This window comes from Triturus cristatus, chromosome 1_2 (assembly GCF_964204655.1).
Source record: "Triturus cristatus chromosome 1_2, aTriCri1.1, whole genome shotgun sequence".
Lineage (NCBI taxonomy): Eukaryota > Metazoa > Chordata > Amphibia > Caudata > Salamandridae > Triturus > Triturus cristatus.
The window spans coordinates 257529559-257545096 of record NC_140580.1 but is presented as its reverse complement, the minus strand read 5'-3'; the positions used below and the strand labels follow the sequence as shown (position 1 = coordinate 257545096).

The 15538-nt window shown below is 47.6% G+C and overlaps 1 protein-coding gene across 5 annotated transcripts in view; it reads right to left on the bottom strand.

Annotated features, from left to right (window-relative positions):
- Window positions 1–15538, bottom strand: part of CCAR1 (cell division cycle and apoptosis regulator 1) — a 2209777-nt gene that overhangs the window by 1032884 nt on the left and 1161355 nt on the right. For all 5 annotated transcript variants that reach the window (XM_085603559.1, XM_085603560.1, XM_085603562.1 and 2 more), the window contains one exon: window positions 14494–14727. In XM_085603559.1, the coding sequence (XP_085459685.1) occupies window positions 14494–14727 (234 nt within the window). The remainder of the gene's footprint in view (window positions 1–14493; window positions 14728–15538) is intronic.

The window sequence follows — 15538 nt, the reverse complement described above, 5'->3', positions numbered from 1 at the left end:
CACGCCAGGAACTTAGGAATGGAGGGCTGTGGGTTATCGTGGAGGAATGGGTGATCAAGTTCTTGCGGGGATCTGGGAGCTGACGCAGAAAGTGTATAGTAATATTCTGTAAAGGCTTGTACCACAACCCCGGGGTTTGTTCATGAATACAATTTGCTGCATCTCAAATCAAGGGCACTATCCTAGAAACCTCCTCCCTGGAGGCCTGCTAATAGAGGAGCTTGTCAGCTTTATCCCAGTGTTCATAGATCCTGTGGGTTGAGGCCCTTCAGCACTGCCTGGCCTCCTCTAAGGAAATCTGTCTTAAACTGGATTTCACCAGTTTCAGTCTATGGTCTAAGATGGCCATGAGTCAGCAACACATCCGTCTTTCTAAGTTAAGGATCTGATACTCTAAGTCTGCCATTTGCAACAGCTTGAGTGCTTCTTTGCTGCGGACACAGCCTTTAATCAGCCCTCTGAGAGTGGGGTTGCTGGCCACCCATAGCATTCCGGCAGATTCTACAGTGCCCTGATTGGTCTCCAAAAATATTTGAATCTCCTCCTTCACAAAATGAGCACATTTCTGTCTCCGAGGTACCAGGTATTGACCTTCCACAGAGGTCTCACGTGTGATTAAGCGGGCCCAACTCAAGGAGGAGAGGAGCGTGGTCCGCTATTCCCGTGGGAAGGATTCAGAGGATGTCGGGTGCTGGAAACCAGAACAGGTAAATTTGTGACAATGCTTGTGTGATGCTGATGCATGGGTATGTGCATGTAAGTGAGGGTGTCACGTTCTCCAGGAGTCATAGAGGCCCAATGATTCCGCCCTTTGAGACAACCTGTGTAGAACGAATTCGGCGGCCTGACTGGGAGGAGGATGGTGGGGGGGAATGGGAGACGGGACGGGTGTGGTCCAGAAGTGTCCCAAACTGGATCTAGAACAGCATTTAAATCACCCCCTATTAAAGCGTCACCTTGGGGGATGGATAACAGAATGTCTCGGAGCACCTGTAGTCTCATTTGGAGTTGTGGCTGGGGGACGTAGGCAGGCAGAAAATAAAAGTGTCTGCCTTCAAATCGACCATCAATTCCCAGATAAGGACCTTAGGGGTCTATATGGGAAGCAGAGAATACCATGAAAAACCCTTTATGTAGCATGATCGCCACCCCATGGGAGCCCCAGGAGAAGCCAGCGTGGAACACCCAGTCATAACTAAAATGACCCTAAAAGGAACACTGTGTGCATAACAGGTAGGTTTCTTGAAGCATGAGCACTTCAAGTTGAAAGTGCTTAACGTATCTGAGGAAGGATGATATTTTAATGCAATCAAGGTGGCCATTAACATTCCAAGACAGAACCTTTACCATCAACAACAGGAAAAGGAATCACAGAGGAAATTGGTCCCGTGGGAGATGCCAGAAGGGCAAATGGGAAAGAACCTCCATGGGAATACTCAGAGAGGATTATCGTGACGTGATTTTGTGACATGTATGGAACATATGACCCATGTGTGCAGACAAACAGATAGAACAACCCATACCCCAACTGCCCCCATCCCACACTTGCAACCCTGAAGTATATGTCACCCTAAACCCCAACATATCAACAATTAGATAAGACTAAAAGCCATGGAGGGGTTCCAAAACCACCTCCCGTAAAAATAAGGATCCTAGTGCCAGAAAGCATTTACAACATAGCCCACCATTTGTTAACAGTATAATACAGTAAAATACATCAACCACCTGCGTCCAATCGGGACTGAGGTCAGGGTACAACAGGGACAAGGGGTGGTTGAGGGTAAGGTTGCATGGCTTCCTTCACCCCCACCTCACTATCGGCCCAAGACTGCAGCAGTGCAGTAGACCTTGCCTCATGTGGGCACGTCTACAGTGTCATTTGGCACACAAGAGGTTTGGAGTGTCTGAGAGTGAAGCTTCAGTATATGACAAAAGGTAGGGGAAGACAAGGATCAATTGTGATCCAGTAGGGCATTAATTACCATTCACAAGAGAATGGAAGGTCCGGCCACAGTCGTAGCCCCAGATATGAAAGCAACAAAAAGAGATGACTGGGCTGTTCCTTAGGACAGGAAAGAGGAAAAGATCACTAGGGAAAAAGGGTTAGTGCTCAATGGAGGACAACCCCTGGGTATCCAATTAGTTGGATATAATGGCCTCACACAGCCTTGCGAGTGTCATGCTTCATCATCGGCAATGCTCCTCGTCGGGCAGGCGGTGCAATGCCCAACGGGCTCACCTCTAAGAGGGGCTCTTTATCGGAGATCTTTTATCCAACTGCCTATGAGTGAAGTGGGGGTGAGGGGCCAGGACAGAGTAGATAGTGTGGGTGAGGATAAAATGTGGCCTAAGGTACCGGAAAGCAATTTTTATTCTGGTGGTCCTCTGCCACAAATAAAATCAAGGATAGCCGGTACTCAGGGGGACTATGGTTTCCCGGAGTGGACCAGGGCTAGAGTGCAAATTGTGTGGTCAACATGTTTCTCGCTTCTAGTACAATGACTGCGATTCTTCAGGACCTAGTAAAAAACTACAATCTACAAAACATGACCTAATGATTAGTATCAGTTTAAATACAGCACATACGTTGTACTACCTGTATGACACTGCTCCTACCTAAGGGTTAGAGTTATAGGGTGTCAACAGTACCCGGTGGAACTGACATCAAGGGAGAAGCCATAACCTTTCAGGTTTCTACTGCTCGTGTCAGGGCCAGTCAAGCCTACCCATCTCACCGGGTCCGGATAGTGAAGCTTCAGTGTCAAGGGCGCCAGCCCCAGTAACATGTCTCATTTTGTTTATGTTCTTTATGTCTCACAAACATTTTCACTTTGACTACAGACACCAAACACTTCACCCTTTCTAAATGCTAATATCTCAACAGGATAGTGGACCAAATCTGTGTCCTAGGAGTGTCCTGTAAACCAAATATGAACCCGGACAACTACTTAAAAGGGTTAATAGATTGTAAAACCCAGTGTTTGTGGGCCCCCTTTCATCACACAAAGATCAGGGGGTGGTATATTGTGGGTGGGAGATATCACAAATCATTTCAGTTCAACAGTTTTATTTTTACATAGTAGGCCAATACCCAACTCCGGTGACTCTTTAGCCAACTACGATTGAACCGTAATTATGTTATAATACCTCAAACACACGAAGGGGAGAGGTATGACGAGTCCTGTGGCCTGGCCTAGCCTGGGGCACTCCCATTTAGTACATATTGTCTTCTTTGTAAATCGAACACACAGCCTACCCCGTGGGCGAAAGCAAAAGTTAAAAGTGTATTATTTTGAGAGAAGTTGAATCATTGGACCCAGTATTGGGAAGAGATTGTTTAGTTTATGTTATTGCCGCACTGCCTGATGTTGGGATGGGGGTGGGCCTTCATAATTAATTGCTGATGCTGTTAATTGCCAAAACGTACACTATTATATCCTGGAATGTGCGTGGGATGGAGTCGGTCCACAAACGGCACAGAATAGCTGCCCAACTCCACCGCAGTAAGGCCCAAATAGTACACTTCCAGGAGACGCATTTATTGCCAACAGAGATCTGCAAACTGCAGAAACGCTGGATAGACCAACTTTTTCTGACGGCGTATTCTTCCTTCATTAGAGGGGCCGCAATTTGGGTACGGACAGGAGTCCCCTTCACCCTCAATGAGAGTAGAATAGATGAACAAGGGAGATATGTGTTGCTACATGGGGCACTAGACGGTAAGCAAGTGGTATTAGGCTCCATCTATGCTCCAAATGTAGACCAGGAAGCTTTCCTATCACAGGTCACACAGGCTCTCTGAGACTGGTCTCAATATCCATGGGTCCTGGGTGGGGACTTTAATGCAGTGTTCGATGTGCATTTGGACCAATCCCATCCTCCCTTGCCGAATACTACTGCTACAGCACAAGCTGATACCCTGACTAGATGGGTACAGAGATGGAATCTTTGTGATAACTGGAGATCGCAGCATGTAAATATGCAGGAGTATTCCTTCCATTTCCACCCACACAACTTGCATACCAGGTTAGATCACTTTGTCTGTACGCCTGATTTAGTCTCAACCATACTACAGAGTACCTACTTGGGTAAAACCATATCTGACCACAATCCCAGAGAATTAACATTGAACTGGGGCCGAGTCCCCACACCTATCCCCACGTGATGGCTGCAGCCCTTGCATTTAGAGGACCAAGTGTTCCGTACCACATTAGCCACGACCATCGCCACATATTTCGAAGAAAATGAGGGCACAGCCACGACAAGTTCTTTGGAGTGGGAGGCTTTTAAAGTGACAATACGGGGAGTTTCCATGGGGTCCTTAGTGGAAGTTTGAAGAGAGGTAGTCAAAGACATAACAGCATTGGAGGGCACTCTGCAAGCACTAGAGGTGGCTGCTCAAGCAGACGTGATGGGAGCTGAAAGGCTGCAAGAAGCTAGGATAAAATATGCTGAATTATTGGAGCGGTTACGTACGATCGACTTAAATGCTTATACATTACGCACGCACGCTGAAGCAGATAGGGCCAGCACATTACTAGCACGGCTAATCAAACCCCCAAGTCTCCTCTACTCCCATTCTAGCAATAATCAATAGGATTTTCAGGACCATTATGCCAAGCTTTATACGGCTCCCCCCCAGGATGTGACTGAAGCTAAAGACTAGGCAGCCCCGCTTCCCTTGGTAGAGATCCGCTTCGCCATAAAGCCATTGGCCCGCGATACAACTTCGGGTTCCGATGGCCTACCTGTTGAATTTTATTCAACTTTTGCGGTGTCATTGACTTCCAAATTATTACAAATTTACACCACCTCTCTTGCAGAGGGTTCATTGCCTCCTACCACTAGAGAGGCAATAGTTACATCTTTTTTGAAACCTGCCAAGGCCCCAACTGATCTTACTTCCTATAGACCTTCATCAATACTTAACACTGAATACAAAATACTTAGTAAAATGTTAGCGTTGAGACTACTCCCCTTACTTCATAAATTGATACACTCTGTTCAGTGTGGGTTCATACCCAATCGCAGCACCTCACTAAATATTCGCCGTTTACGTGCCCTGATGCATACAGCAGCTGCAACAGTCCCACTAGCGTCTGTATGTCCCTAGATGTACGTCAAGCGTTTGACACTTTAAGTTGGCCATATATGCTTGCAGTTTGGGCTACCCCCAGAATATTGCAAATGGGTGAAATTGCTCTACACCGATCCCACAGACCGGGCCAAGACCGGTGCAACTATCTCTCCTGCATATCATATTTATTGGGGTACTCGTCAGGGATGCCCCTTGTCACCCCTATTATTTGTTTTAGCACTAGAACCCCTAGTGCAATATTTACATTGCGTCATGACTCCATTTGGCATCCCAACAGGTGCAATGATCCACTCTATATCACTCTACACCGATGATATGTTACTGTAGTTTTAAGATCTGAACATGCAACCCATTACAGCGGTATTTTTGCAGTTCGGGACCATTTTGGGCCTTTGCCTTAATGCCTCAAAATCTGTGGTGCATTCCTTTTACGATAAATACAACAGACCCTACTTACAGTTCGGCCACTTACAATTCAAAGTGGAACCCATTACTTTTAAGTACCTAGGAGTACATATTTACAGAACCAGTGCAGACACTATAGATGAAAATGTGGTCAGAACTATTAATTCTCTTCGATCACAGGTGGCATTCTGGACTACCTTGCCGTTAACAATAGCAGGCCGATTGACCATATCCAAAACGGTTATGCTACCCAGACTCTTATATCATTTTGTAAATCTCCCCATTGCCCTCCCGACTTGGATCTTTAAAACACTGGATACCCTATTATCATCCTTATTATGGGGTAAAGGGAGGCATAGGTTAGCCCTTGCCAAGATGCAATTCCGAGTACTGCAGGTGTTATGGGGCCTCCTGATTTTAAGGCATACTGAATTGTTGGAGAATTGCAATGGCTGGCATATTGGCTAGCTGGCCATTATTTATTTGAAATCGATTATTCTCCTGAACGCTTACAGCCCGGAACATTGTAGGTATTGCTGTGCCCTGGAGCAGTCAGAATACGTAATCCCCCCTTTCTACTGCATATTGCATTACACTATTGGAAGCAGGCGCTGAAATATGCACACATGCCTACCCCATTTGCACCCAATATTCCTCTCTGTGGCCTACCTACACGGTGTGAAATATTATCAAATGCTAGGTTGCGGAGCTGGACACACGAAAGGACGGAGATGGTTGGAGACTTCTTTTTAGACAGTGACTTGATGCCCCACGACAAATTTGTAGGTACTAATGCAGTATCAGATGCTCTATTTCTCATACATGCAGCAATCACACAATAAATCCGGAAATACTGGCTGATGGATCAGAGAGAACCCCCTACATTTCATCTACTGCAAGCTATCCACATTACGGGGCATGGGCGTCACCTTGTCAGATGGCTGTACCTAGGATTGAGGGAACATCTCAATACGTCAATATTCACCCTTCTGCAGAAATGGGAAGTGGTGCTGGCAAGAGACTTGGAGGATAGGGAATGGAACGTAGCCCTAGAACATCCTAGCTGGGTGTCCCGTAACATTAGGCTAAAAACAAAAACTTTTCATATTACATAGAGCCTACTTCACTCCGTTGACAGTACAAAGGATGTATCCCAGTGCTTCTGCTGATTGCCCCAGATGTTCTCATCAATCCGCAGACTTAATTCACATGTTGTGGACTTGCCCTACACTGGGGAAATTTTGGTCGGAGGTCACAAGGGGTCTATCTCAACTAACAGGGTGTTCTCACTGGACTACTATAGAGGCTTGTTTGCTGGGTCTTTTCCCTCTCTCTAGGAAGATGAATTTACTGCGCCGCTTTGCAGGGTTGGCACTGATGCTAGCTAAAAGACTAATTATGCAGCGCTGGAAATCCCGCACGGCACCACGTGAGGACCGATGGAGGGAGGAGGTCGTAAGTTGGGCAATGGCTGAGGGAGAGGTGCTCTGGCGTGAAGAGTATAGGGGATTGAGGAAGAAGCCGATCTCCCTGGATTGGGCCCAGCTGTTGGAACACTTTAAGGTGGGGGTGGGGGGACAAGGGACAGTCCACACTGAATGACCAAACAGACAGGACATAATTCTCAGATATATTGTAAAGTGAATATGCATATTGGTACCCCGCCTTCTCTTTCCCTTCCTCCTTTCCCCCCTCTCTCCCTTGTCCTCTCCCCTTCTTCCCCCTTGTTCTTTTCTCCAGTAACCAAATGTTCGCCCCCACAGGCAACTTGTTTGGGGGACTGATTGGATAGTAGCGGCAATGTTCTAAGGGAAGTTTTTCTGGGGTGGGTTGTAGCAATAGCAACATATATAATGTTCTGCAAAATGATGGGTAGATACTTCTGTACCTTAGTTGGGAGTAGAAATGTCATCATGGATTGCTTGATTAGTAACTTGGTATGGAAAAATATAGGTCCATATGAACAAGTTACTTACCTTCGGTAACGCTTTTTCTGGTGGATACAGTATCTGCCTGTGGATTCCTCACCTTGTGAATATCCCCTGCGCCAGCATTCCACTGAACTTTTTTCCCCAGCTCTCTACGCCGACGACGTCATAATGCATCGGCTCCGCTCGCGACTCCGTATGATGTCACCGGAGCCATAAGAGAGCCACGTCGGCGTGATGACGTCAGTTCCACCCATTTTTCCCATGCCTCCGAGGCGCACAGGTAGACCAACGACAGATTCAACGTATACACAGTATACAATATACAACCAAATATACACAGTACATAAACAAAAGGAAAGCTAAACAAAATAAGCATTTCCTACAAATGTACCAGAAAGCATAACATCTCAAACAAGACAACTTTTAAAGGTATACAAAGGTGGACAACGGGGAGGAGGGTGGGCCAGTGAGGAATCCACAGGCAGATACTGTATCCACCAGAAAAAGCGTTACCGAAGGTAAGTAACTTGTTCTTCTGATGGATACATCTGCCAGTGGATTCCTCACCTTGTGAATAGATTCCCACAGCAGTCCCCACTCCCGGAGGAGGGTGTCCACCTTCCTATACCAGAAAGTCTTGCAAGACAGAGCGCGCGAAGTGGCCCTCCCTCCTCATCTCAGAGTCCAAGCAATAATGCTTTGCGAAAGTATGGAGGGAGGCCCAAGTCGCGGCTTTACAAATATCTGCCACAGGAACACTCCGGGCCAAAGCAGATGTAGATGATTTAGCTCTAGTTGAATGAGCCCTAATACCCTCAGGAGGAACCTTACCAGCCAGGGCATAGCAGATCTTGATGGCAAGGATGATCCATCTTGATAGAGTGCGCTTGTGCACCGCCCTTCCTTTGGAATGTCCAACATAACCCACGAAGAGCTGATCGTCCAGACGATAGTCCTTCGTTCTGTCCAAGTAAAAGCTAACGGCTCTCTTTGGGTCCAGGCGATGGAGTCTTTCCTCCTCCTTGGAGGGATGAGGAGGTGGATAAAAAACAGGCAGAGTAATAGACTGCCCCAAATAAAACGGAGTAACAACTTTGGGCAGGAAAGCAGCCCTGGTCCTGAGTACCATCCTTTCAGCATGTAATGTTAGAAAAGGGGGTTTAGAACTAAGAGCTTGAAGCTCACTCACCCTCCTTGCCGAGGTTATGGCTACAAGAAAGACCGTCTTAAAGGACAACAGCCTCATAGGACAACTATGAAGAGGCTCAAACGGGGACCCCATCAGAAAAGTTAAGACAAAATTAAGGTCCCACTGTGGCATTACAAAAGGAGTAGGTGGAAACTTGTTTGTAAGGCCTTTGATAAACCTCAGTACAACCGGAGATTTAAATAATGACGGTTGATCAGGTAGACATAGAAAAGCCGATAAGGCCGATAGATAGCCCTTGACCGTGGCCACAGCACAGCCCTGCCGAGCCAAGGAAAGAGCAAACTGGAGCACCTCAGAAAGATGGGCTTTTAAAGGGTCAATGGATCTCTCTCCACACCATTTTACAAACTTGGACCACCTGTAGGAGTAAATGGACTTGGTGGAGTGTCGCCTGGCCGATAAAATAACATCCACCACATCAGGTGGGAGAGAGAAAGAACTCAGGTTGCCCCGTTCAATCTCCAGGCATGAAGGTGTAAGCTCTGGAGCTGGGGGTGTAGAACCTGCCCCTCCGACTGCGAGAGGAGGTCTGCCCTCAGAGGGAGACAGAGCGGAGGGCACCCAGGAAAGGTGGTGAAGATCTGTGTACCACACCCTTCTTGGCCAATCCGGGGCGATCAATATGACTTGGGCCCGGTCTTGGCGAATCTTCCTCAGAACCCGAGGAATCAAGGGTATGGGAGGAAACGCGTAAAGGAGTTGTGAGCCCCAACTCAACTGAAACGCGTCCCCCAACGCCCCCTGCATCGGAAACTGGAGACTGCAGAATGACGGGCAGTGCGTGTTCTCGCGGGTGGCGAACAGGTCCACCCGAGGGGTTCCCCACGTCCGAAAGACGTAACGAACCACCTCCGGATGGAGCCTCCACTCGTGGTCGGCGGAGAACTGCTGACTGAGACTGTCCGCACGCACGTTCAGCACCCCGGCCAGATGATTTGCCATCAGACAAATCCGTTGGTCCTGAGCCCAGGACCAAAGACGCAGGGCCTCTCTGCAGAGACAATGCAACCCCACTACTCCCTGCTTGTTGACATACCACATCGCGGTAGTGTTGTCCGTCAGAACTTGAACAGACTGACCGCGAAGGGAAGGGAGGAAGGCCTTGAGTGCCAAACGAATCGCCCTCAATTCCAAAAGGTTGATGTGAAGCAACCTCTCCTCTGGAGACCAAAGACCCTTGATCTCCAGATCCCACAGATGAGCACCCCACCCTAAGGTGGAGGCATCCGTTATCACTGTGGCCACCGATGGAGGTAGATGGAAGGGATTTCCTTGAGACAGATTGCCCTCCACGCTCCACCAAGATAGATCCGCTGCAGCTTCTCTGGAGATCCTGATCGACTCCCTGAGATCTCCGTTGTGCTGATACCACTGCCTGCGGAGGCACCACTGGAGCGCCCTCATGTGCCAGCGTGCATGGTTGACCAAAAGAATGCAGGAGGCGAACAGACCGAGCAGGCGAAGGACCTTCAGAACTGGAACAACCGCTCCATAGTGGAATAAAGGGACCATCTCCCGTATGTCGAGAATTCTTTGAGGTGGAGGAAATGCTCGACACACAGTAGTGTCCAGTACCGCCCCTATGAACAGGTTGCGTTGAGAGGGCACCAGGTGAGATTTGGGCACGTTTATCGAAAAACCCAATTCGAACAACAGCTGAGATGTTACCTGCAGATGATGCTGCACCATCTCTGGGGATTCTGCCTTCAGAAGCCAGTCGTCCAGGTAGGGGAAAACCGGAATCCCCGACCTCCTGAGATGGGCCGCTACCACTGCCATCACCTTCGTGAAGACTCGAGGTGCGGTAGTAAGACCATACGGGAGGACCGCAAACTGGTAATGTTGCGACCCAACCGTAAAACGGAGATACTTCCTGTGCGACTTCAGGATTGGGACATGGAAGTACGCGTCCTGCAAGTCGAACGACGCCATTCAGTCTTCTTGCTGCAACGCTTGAAGAACCTGTGCAAGGGTCAGCATCTTGAACTTCTCCTGTTTCAGGTAAAAGTTCAAGACTCTGAGGTCCAGTATCGGACGCAATCTGCCGTCCTTCTTGGGAATCAGAAAATACCGGGAGTAGCATCCCCGACCCCTTTCCTGCTCCGGAACCACCTCTATCGCACCTTTTTGAAGGAAAGCTAGTACCTCCTTCTGCAGAAGAAGCAGATGGTCTTCTGAGCAGTAACCTTGGCAAGGAGGGTAAGGGGGAGGAAACTCCCGAAAGGGAAGGGCGTACCCAGTCTCCACGAGGTTTAAAACCCAAAGGTCTGTTGTAACAGATTTCCAACCCCGCAGAAAGTGGGACACCCGACCCCCCACAGGTCTTACATGTTCCAGGATGGGGGATCTAGGGCTGCTTCCCTGAAGCTTCATTGGGAGCAGAGGAGGCAGAAGATAAAGAGGGGTTGCGGCCAGAACCTCTCCGACCTCTTTGTCTCCCTCTATAGGACCTATAGAGGGGATTCTGCTGTTGTTGCTGCTGCTGAGGCTGCCGGTAGGAGCGAAACGAAGACCTCCCGAAACCCCTGAACTTCTTAAGTCCAAATCCTTTAGCAGGAGCCTGCAGACCTAAAGATTTAGCTGTCACCCTACTCTCCTTAAGTCTCTGTAGGGCAGAGTCAGCCTTCTCACCAAAAAGTTTTTGTCCGTCAAAGGGCAAATCCACCAAGGTGGTCTGAACGTCCGTAGAGAAACCAGACGAACGAAGCCACGCCTGCCTCCTAGTGGCTATAGACGATCCCATTATTCTCGCCACCGAATCAGCCGTATCAAGGCCCGACTGAATCACCTGTCTCGCAGCGGCCTGAGTATCTGCGACCACCTCCATAAAGGACTCCTTATCACCGTCTGGCAGCTTAGGGGCTAAAGATTTCATCGATTCCATCAAAGCATGAACATAGCGCCCTAGCAAGCACGTGGCATTAGTGGACTTAAGCGCCATGCTCCCAGATGAAAAGGTTTTCTTAGCGGCTTGATCAACCTTTTTGGACTCCCTGTCGGCAGGAGTCTGAGGGAATGCTTCGAGCATGACACCTGCACCACTAGACTTTATGGCGAAGGGTGCGAAGATAGAAAATCTGGATCCCCAGGTGCCACTCTATATCTTCTCGCCACTTGCCTGGAGACCGCTGGTGAAGATAGCGGCTTACGCCAGACTTCCACAATTGGCTCCACTATAGCCTCATTGAAAGGCAGCAAAGGCTCACTTGTCGAGGTAGGCGAGTGTAACACCTCCGTCAAAAGGTTAGGCTTATACTCCGCAGAGGGCAACTGCAAATCCAACAGCTCTGCGGCCTTTTTTTATCACCATATGATAGGGAGCCAGTTCCTGCGGCGGAGAGGACCTAGTAGAAGAATGCTCCCACTCCGGAGTCGTGTCCAGGCCACTAGCCTCCTGAATCCCCTCAAACTCATCAGAGGACGTGTTAACCTCACCTTCCTCCACCTCCACTCTATATCGTTCTTCATCCAAGACCCTTTGGGCCTCCCTTCTTGAGTGGATCCGTGGAATCGGCATCGCCGGCGCCGTACACGGAGTCGGTGGAGCCAGAGGTGTCGAGGCCGGCGGCGCCGGAGTCGGGGTCGGCGGCGCCGGACGCGGCGCCGAGGTAGACGGCAACAGCGTCGAGGAAGGCTCCGAAGAAGGTCGATCCATTCGAAGCCGAGATGGATCCCCAGACGGCGCCGGAAACTGCCACGAAGGCGCCATCGGCAGGAAGGGCATAAACGGGGCCTGAGCGTAATGCTGCGGCACTCCCAGAGTATAAGCCATAGGACCCACGGGACCAGTAGGTGCACCGGATGGGAAGGCAGCCCGTTGGAAGATTCCATACATCGTATTCAAAAAATGAGACAAATCCATACCCGGAGCCGGAAACTGTGAATAATGGCCTGGTCCCGGATCCGTCTGCGGAGTACCTGGTACCGGCGCCGCAGTGTCCCCCACAGGCGCCGCAGGCTCATCAGGCTCTAGAGAAGGCTCTTCTCCTTGCTCTTGCTCAGCCTCAGAAGCCGAAGACTCCACTGGAACCGGTGACGGTGACTGCGCTGGAGACTGCCTGGGAGCCCGCTTCTGAGAAGGAGATCCCCCAGGAGACTTAGAAGGAGAAGGAGAAGGAGATATATCCTTACTACGGCGTCGAGGCGAAGTCGATCTCGACGCCTTGCTCTTCGAAGACCGGCGCCGAGAGGAATGCTTCCTTTTCTTATGGTGTTTCTTCGACTTCGAAGAATGCGAAGTCGACAACTCCGGCCTCGATCTCTCCTTCTTCCTACCTCTCTTCTCCTTTTTGGCCTTGGCCATGAAGAGCTTCGCCTCCCTTTCTTTCAACGCCTTGGGATTCATCCTTCTGCAGCTGGAACAATCTTCCACGTCGTGGTCGGATGAAAGCCACCACAAACAATCTGTCAGACATGTGGCCCCCACATTCCCTACAGGGTTTAAAACCCGACTTCCTTGTCGAAGACATTACAAATTTTTTCCAACAGTAACACCAAACGACTACCAAGTAGCAGAAGAGTGCTGGAAAAACCGTTGCACGTCGACGGCGCAGAAAAAAGGGAACTGACGTCATCACGCCGACGTGGCTCTCTTATGGCTCCGGTGACGTCATACGGAGTCGCGAGCGGAGCCGATGCATTATGACGTGGTCGGCGTAGAGAGCTGGGGAAAAAGGTTCAGTGGAATGCTGGCGCAGGGGATATTCACAAGGTGAGGAATCCACTGGCAGATGTATCCATCAGAAATGCTAGTTATGTGAAATGTTTTTTTAACGACATGGAAATGTATAACCTGCCTGTACACTTGCGAACTTCAGTAAATATGTGAAAAACAAAATCATTATTACATAGTATACACCTGGAAATGATGATATTTGGGCATTCTACCATATAAAGGAAAATATCCAAGTTCTGTAAAAAAAATTATTTTTAAGATAATTTGGCTAGTATATCTAAAACTAGACAGTGGGTGGTCTGGGGGAGCAATCCACTTTTATAGTTTAGTGTATTTACATCAATTTACCACTAAGCTGGACATAAACCACAATGGCCAGCATCTGCTCTCATAAAAAGTGCTCCAATATTCATTTGCAGCTTTCAAAAATAATTTCACTCAGTATTGGGTTACCGTCATTGCTCAGCCAAGAACAGTCTGTCCATACATAGATTAGTTATAATACTGTGAATGTCATGTCCATTGGTTAACTACTCAGCTGCATCAAAGCTTTAAGGGCTTCTCCCTGACGGTGTAAGGCTGCATAGGATCAATGCCTCTACCTCCTCCCGTACCAAGGTTGGGGCACCCTCAGCAGGGACAATACCAAACACTTTGCAATTAGCACATTGATGCAGCACTTCTCCATTATCATCCAAGTAAACAATAGAGTTGAAAAACAATTCTGTCTGAAAATCTGGGCTCAACCCTGTTTCGAGTAGCACTTGCAGAGGGGAACCTTTGCTGCAATCACCCACAAGATAGACTAACGGTGAAATCACAACCAACCCCTTATGATGCCTATATCATGCACGAGTACTGAATATTTGTAGTGTTTATAGCCTTTCCAGACATGAGATTATTACTAATGTGAGTCAATAACCAGTTCTGTGATCTGGTTGGGTAAAGTGGTCTATAATTTCCAAGGTCAAAGAATCAATGGTAAAAAACAACACCCATATATAGGGGTTCCCATCTAGTGAGTGTATTAACTGTGCAGAAAACATTCTATGTCCGCCAGCCCCGGCAGGAAGAAAAAGGATCGGCCTCACCTATGGGCCCAATCATGCACTAAAAAATTCTGAAAAAAAGGGTACTATAAGAACTTTAAAAACACAAAACAGTATGTCTATACCTGTGTTTCTTCTTTCTCTTCCTTTACATCTTGGCCATCTGCAGATTTCCTTCTTTTCTGTTTCGGATCATCAATTTCATCCTCTTCTTCCTTATCCTTTCTATCTTCTTTCTTGAATTTCTTGTCCTTCTCTTTTTTGTCATCCCTCTCTGGTAGTGTTAATAGTGCTTTGTATATCTGTAGTCCAAAATCTCTCTGTAGCATTTCATTGAAGAGCTCTGCAAACAATGATACCTAAATCAAAGCAATGATGAGTGTCTAGTGAAAACAGGCTCCCGCACATAGTCAACTTAAGGAGAATTTGTTCTGCAATTAACGTTGGTAATTATCAGGATAAACAAATTATCTCATGGACGTTTATAGGGTTCATCCTGATCTAAGGTGTATACTATGCTTAAATTAATGTAGATTTTAATTATACTATGTCAATAATCACATTTACTAAAAGGCACTTTTAAAAATTCGCTTTTCATGGTGTCAACATCATGACAGGGCTTGAAAAATCGAGCCCAATCGCTATGGCAAGCCAGATTTAATCAGGATGAGCTATTTTTAGAGCCTACTCGCCTGTTCTGGGGAGCTGCTAACAGGTGTTCTGTTTGCTCACAAATTGAATGAGCAATAAAGATACTTTTAAATCTTGTTATCTTGTCACATGTGCTCAGCTTGTAGAGACAGAGGTCAAAAGTCAGTTTGTCTTCCTACATTTACTTTTCTTTTTGTGACTGAAGTTAGAGGATTTTTGTGAATTGGGTGACAATTGCGCTCTGCAAGGCATGTGAAATGAAAGGCTGTAAGATTTCAGGCTTTTTTCCTACAACAACACTGAAATAGCTAATAAGTGAACTGTTCAATCATTTCAAATATATTTCACTAGTTATGAAGACAATTTTTGTAATTCTGAGGTGAAAAAAAATATTTTTTTAAGATCAGAACACTTTACTTAATGATGTGCAAATGTTAAATATTTTTGCTGAAACACAATTTTAACCCTTTGGGTGCTCATGACGGAAAGGTTCCTTCACAAGCACCAGTGCTCCTGTGC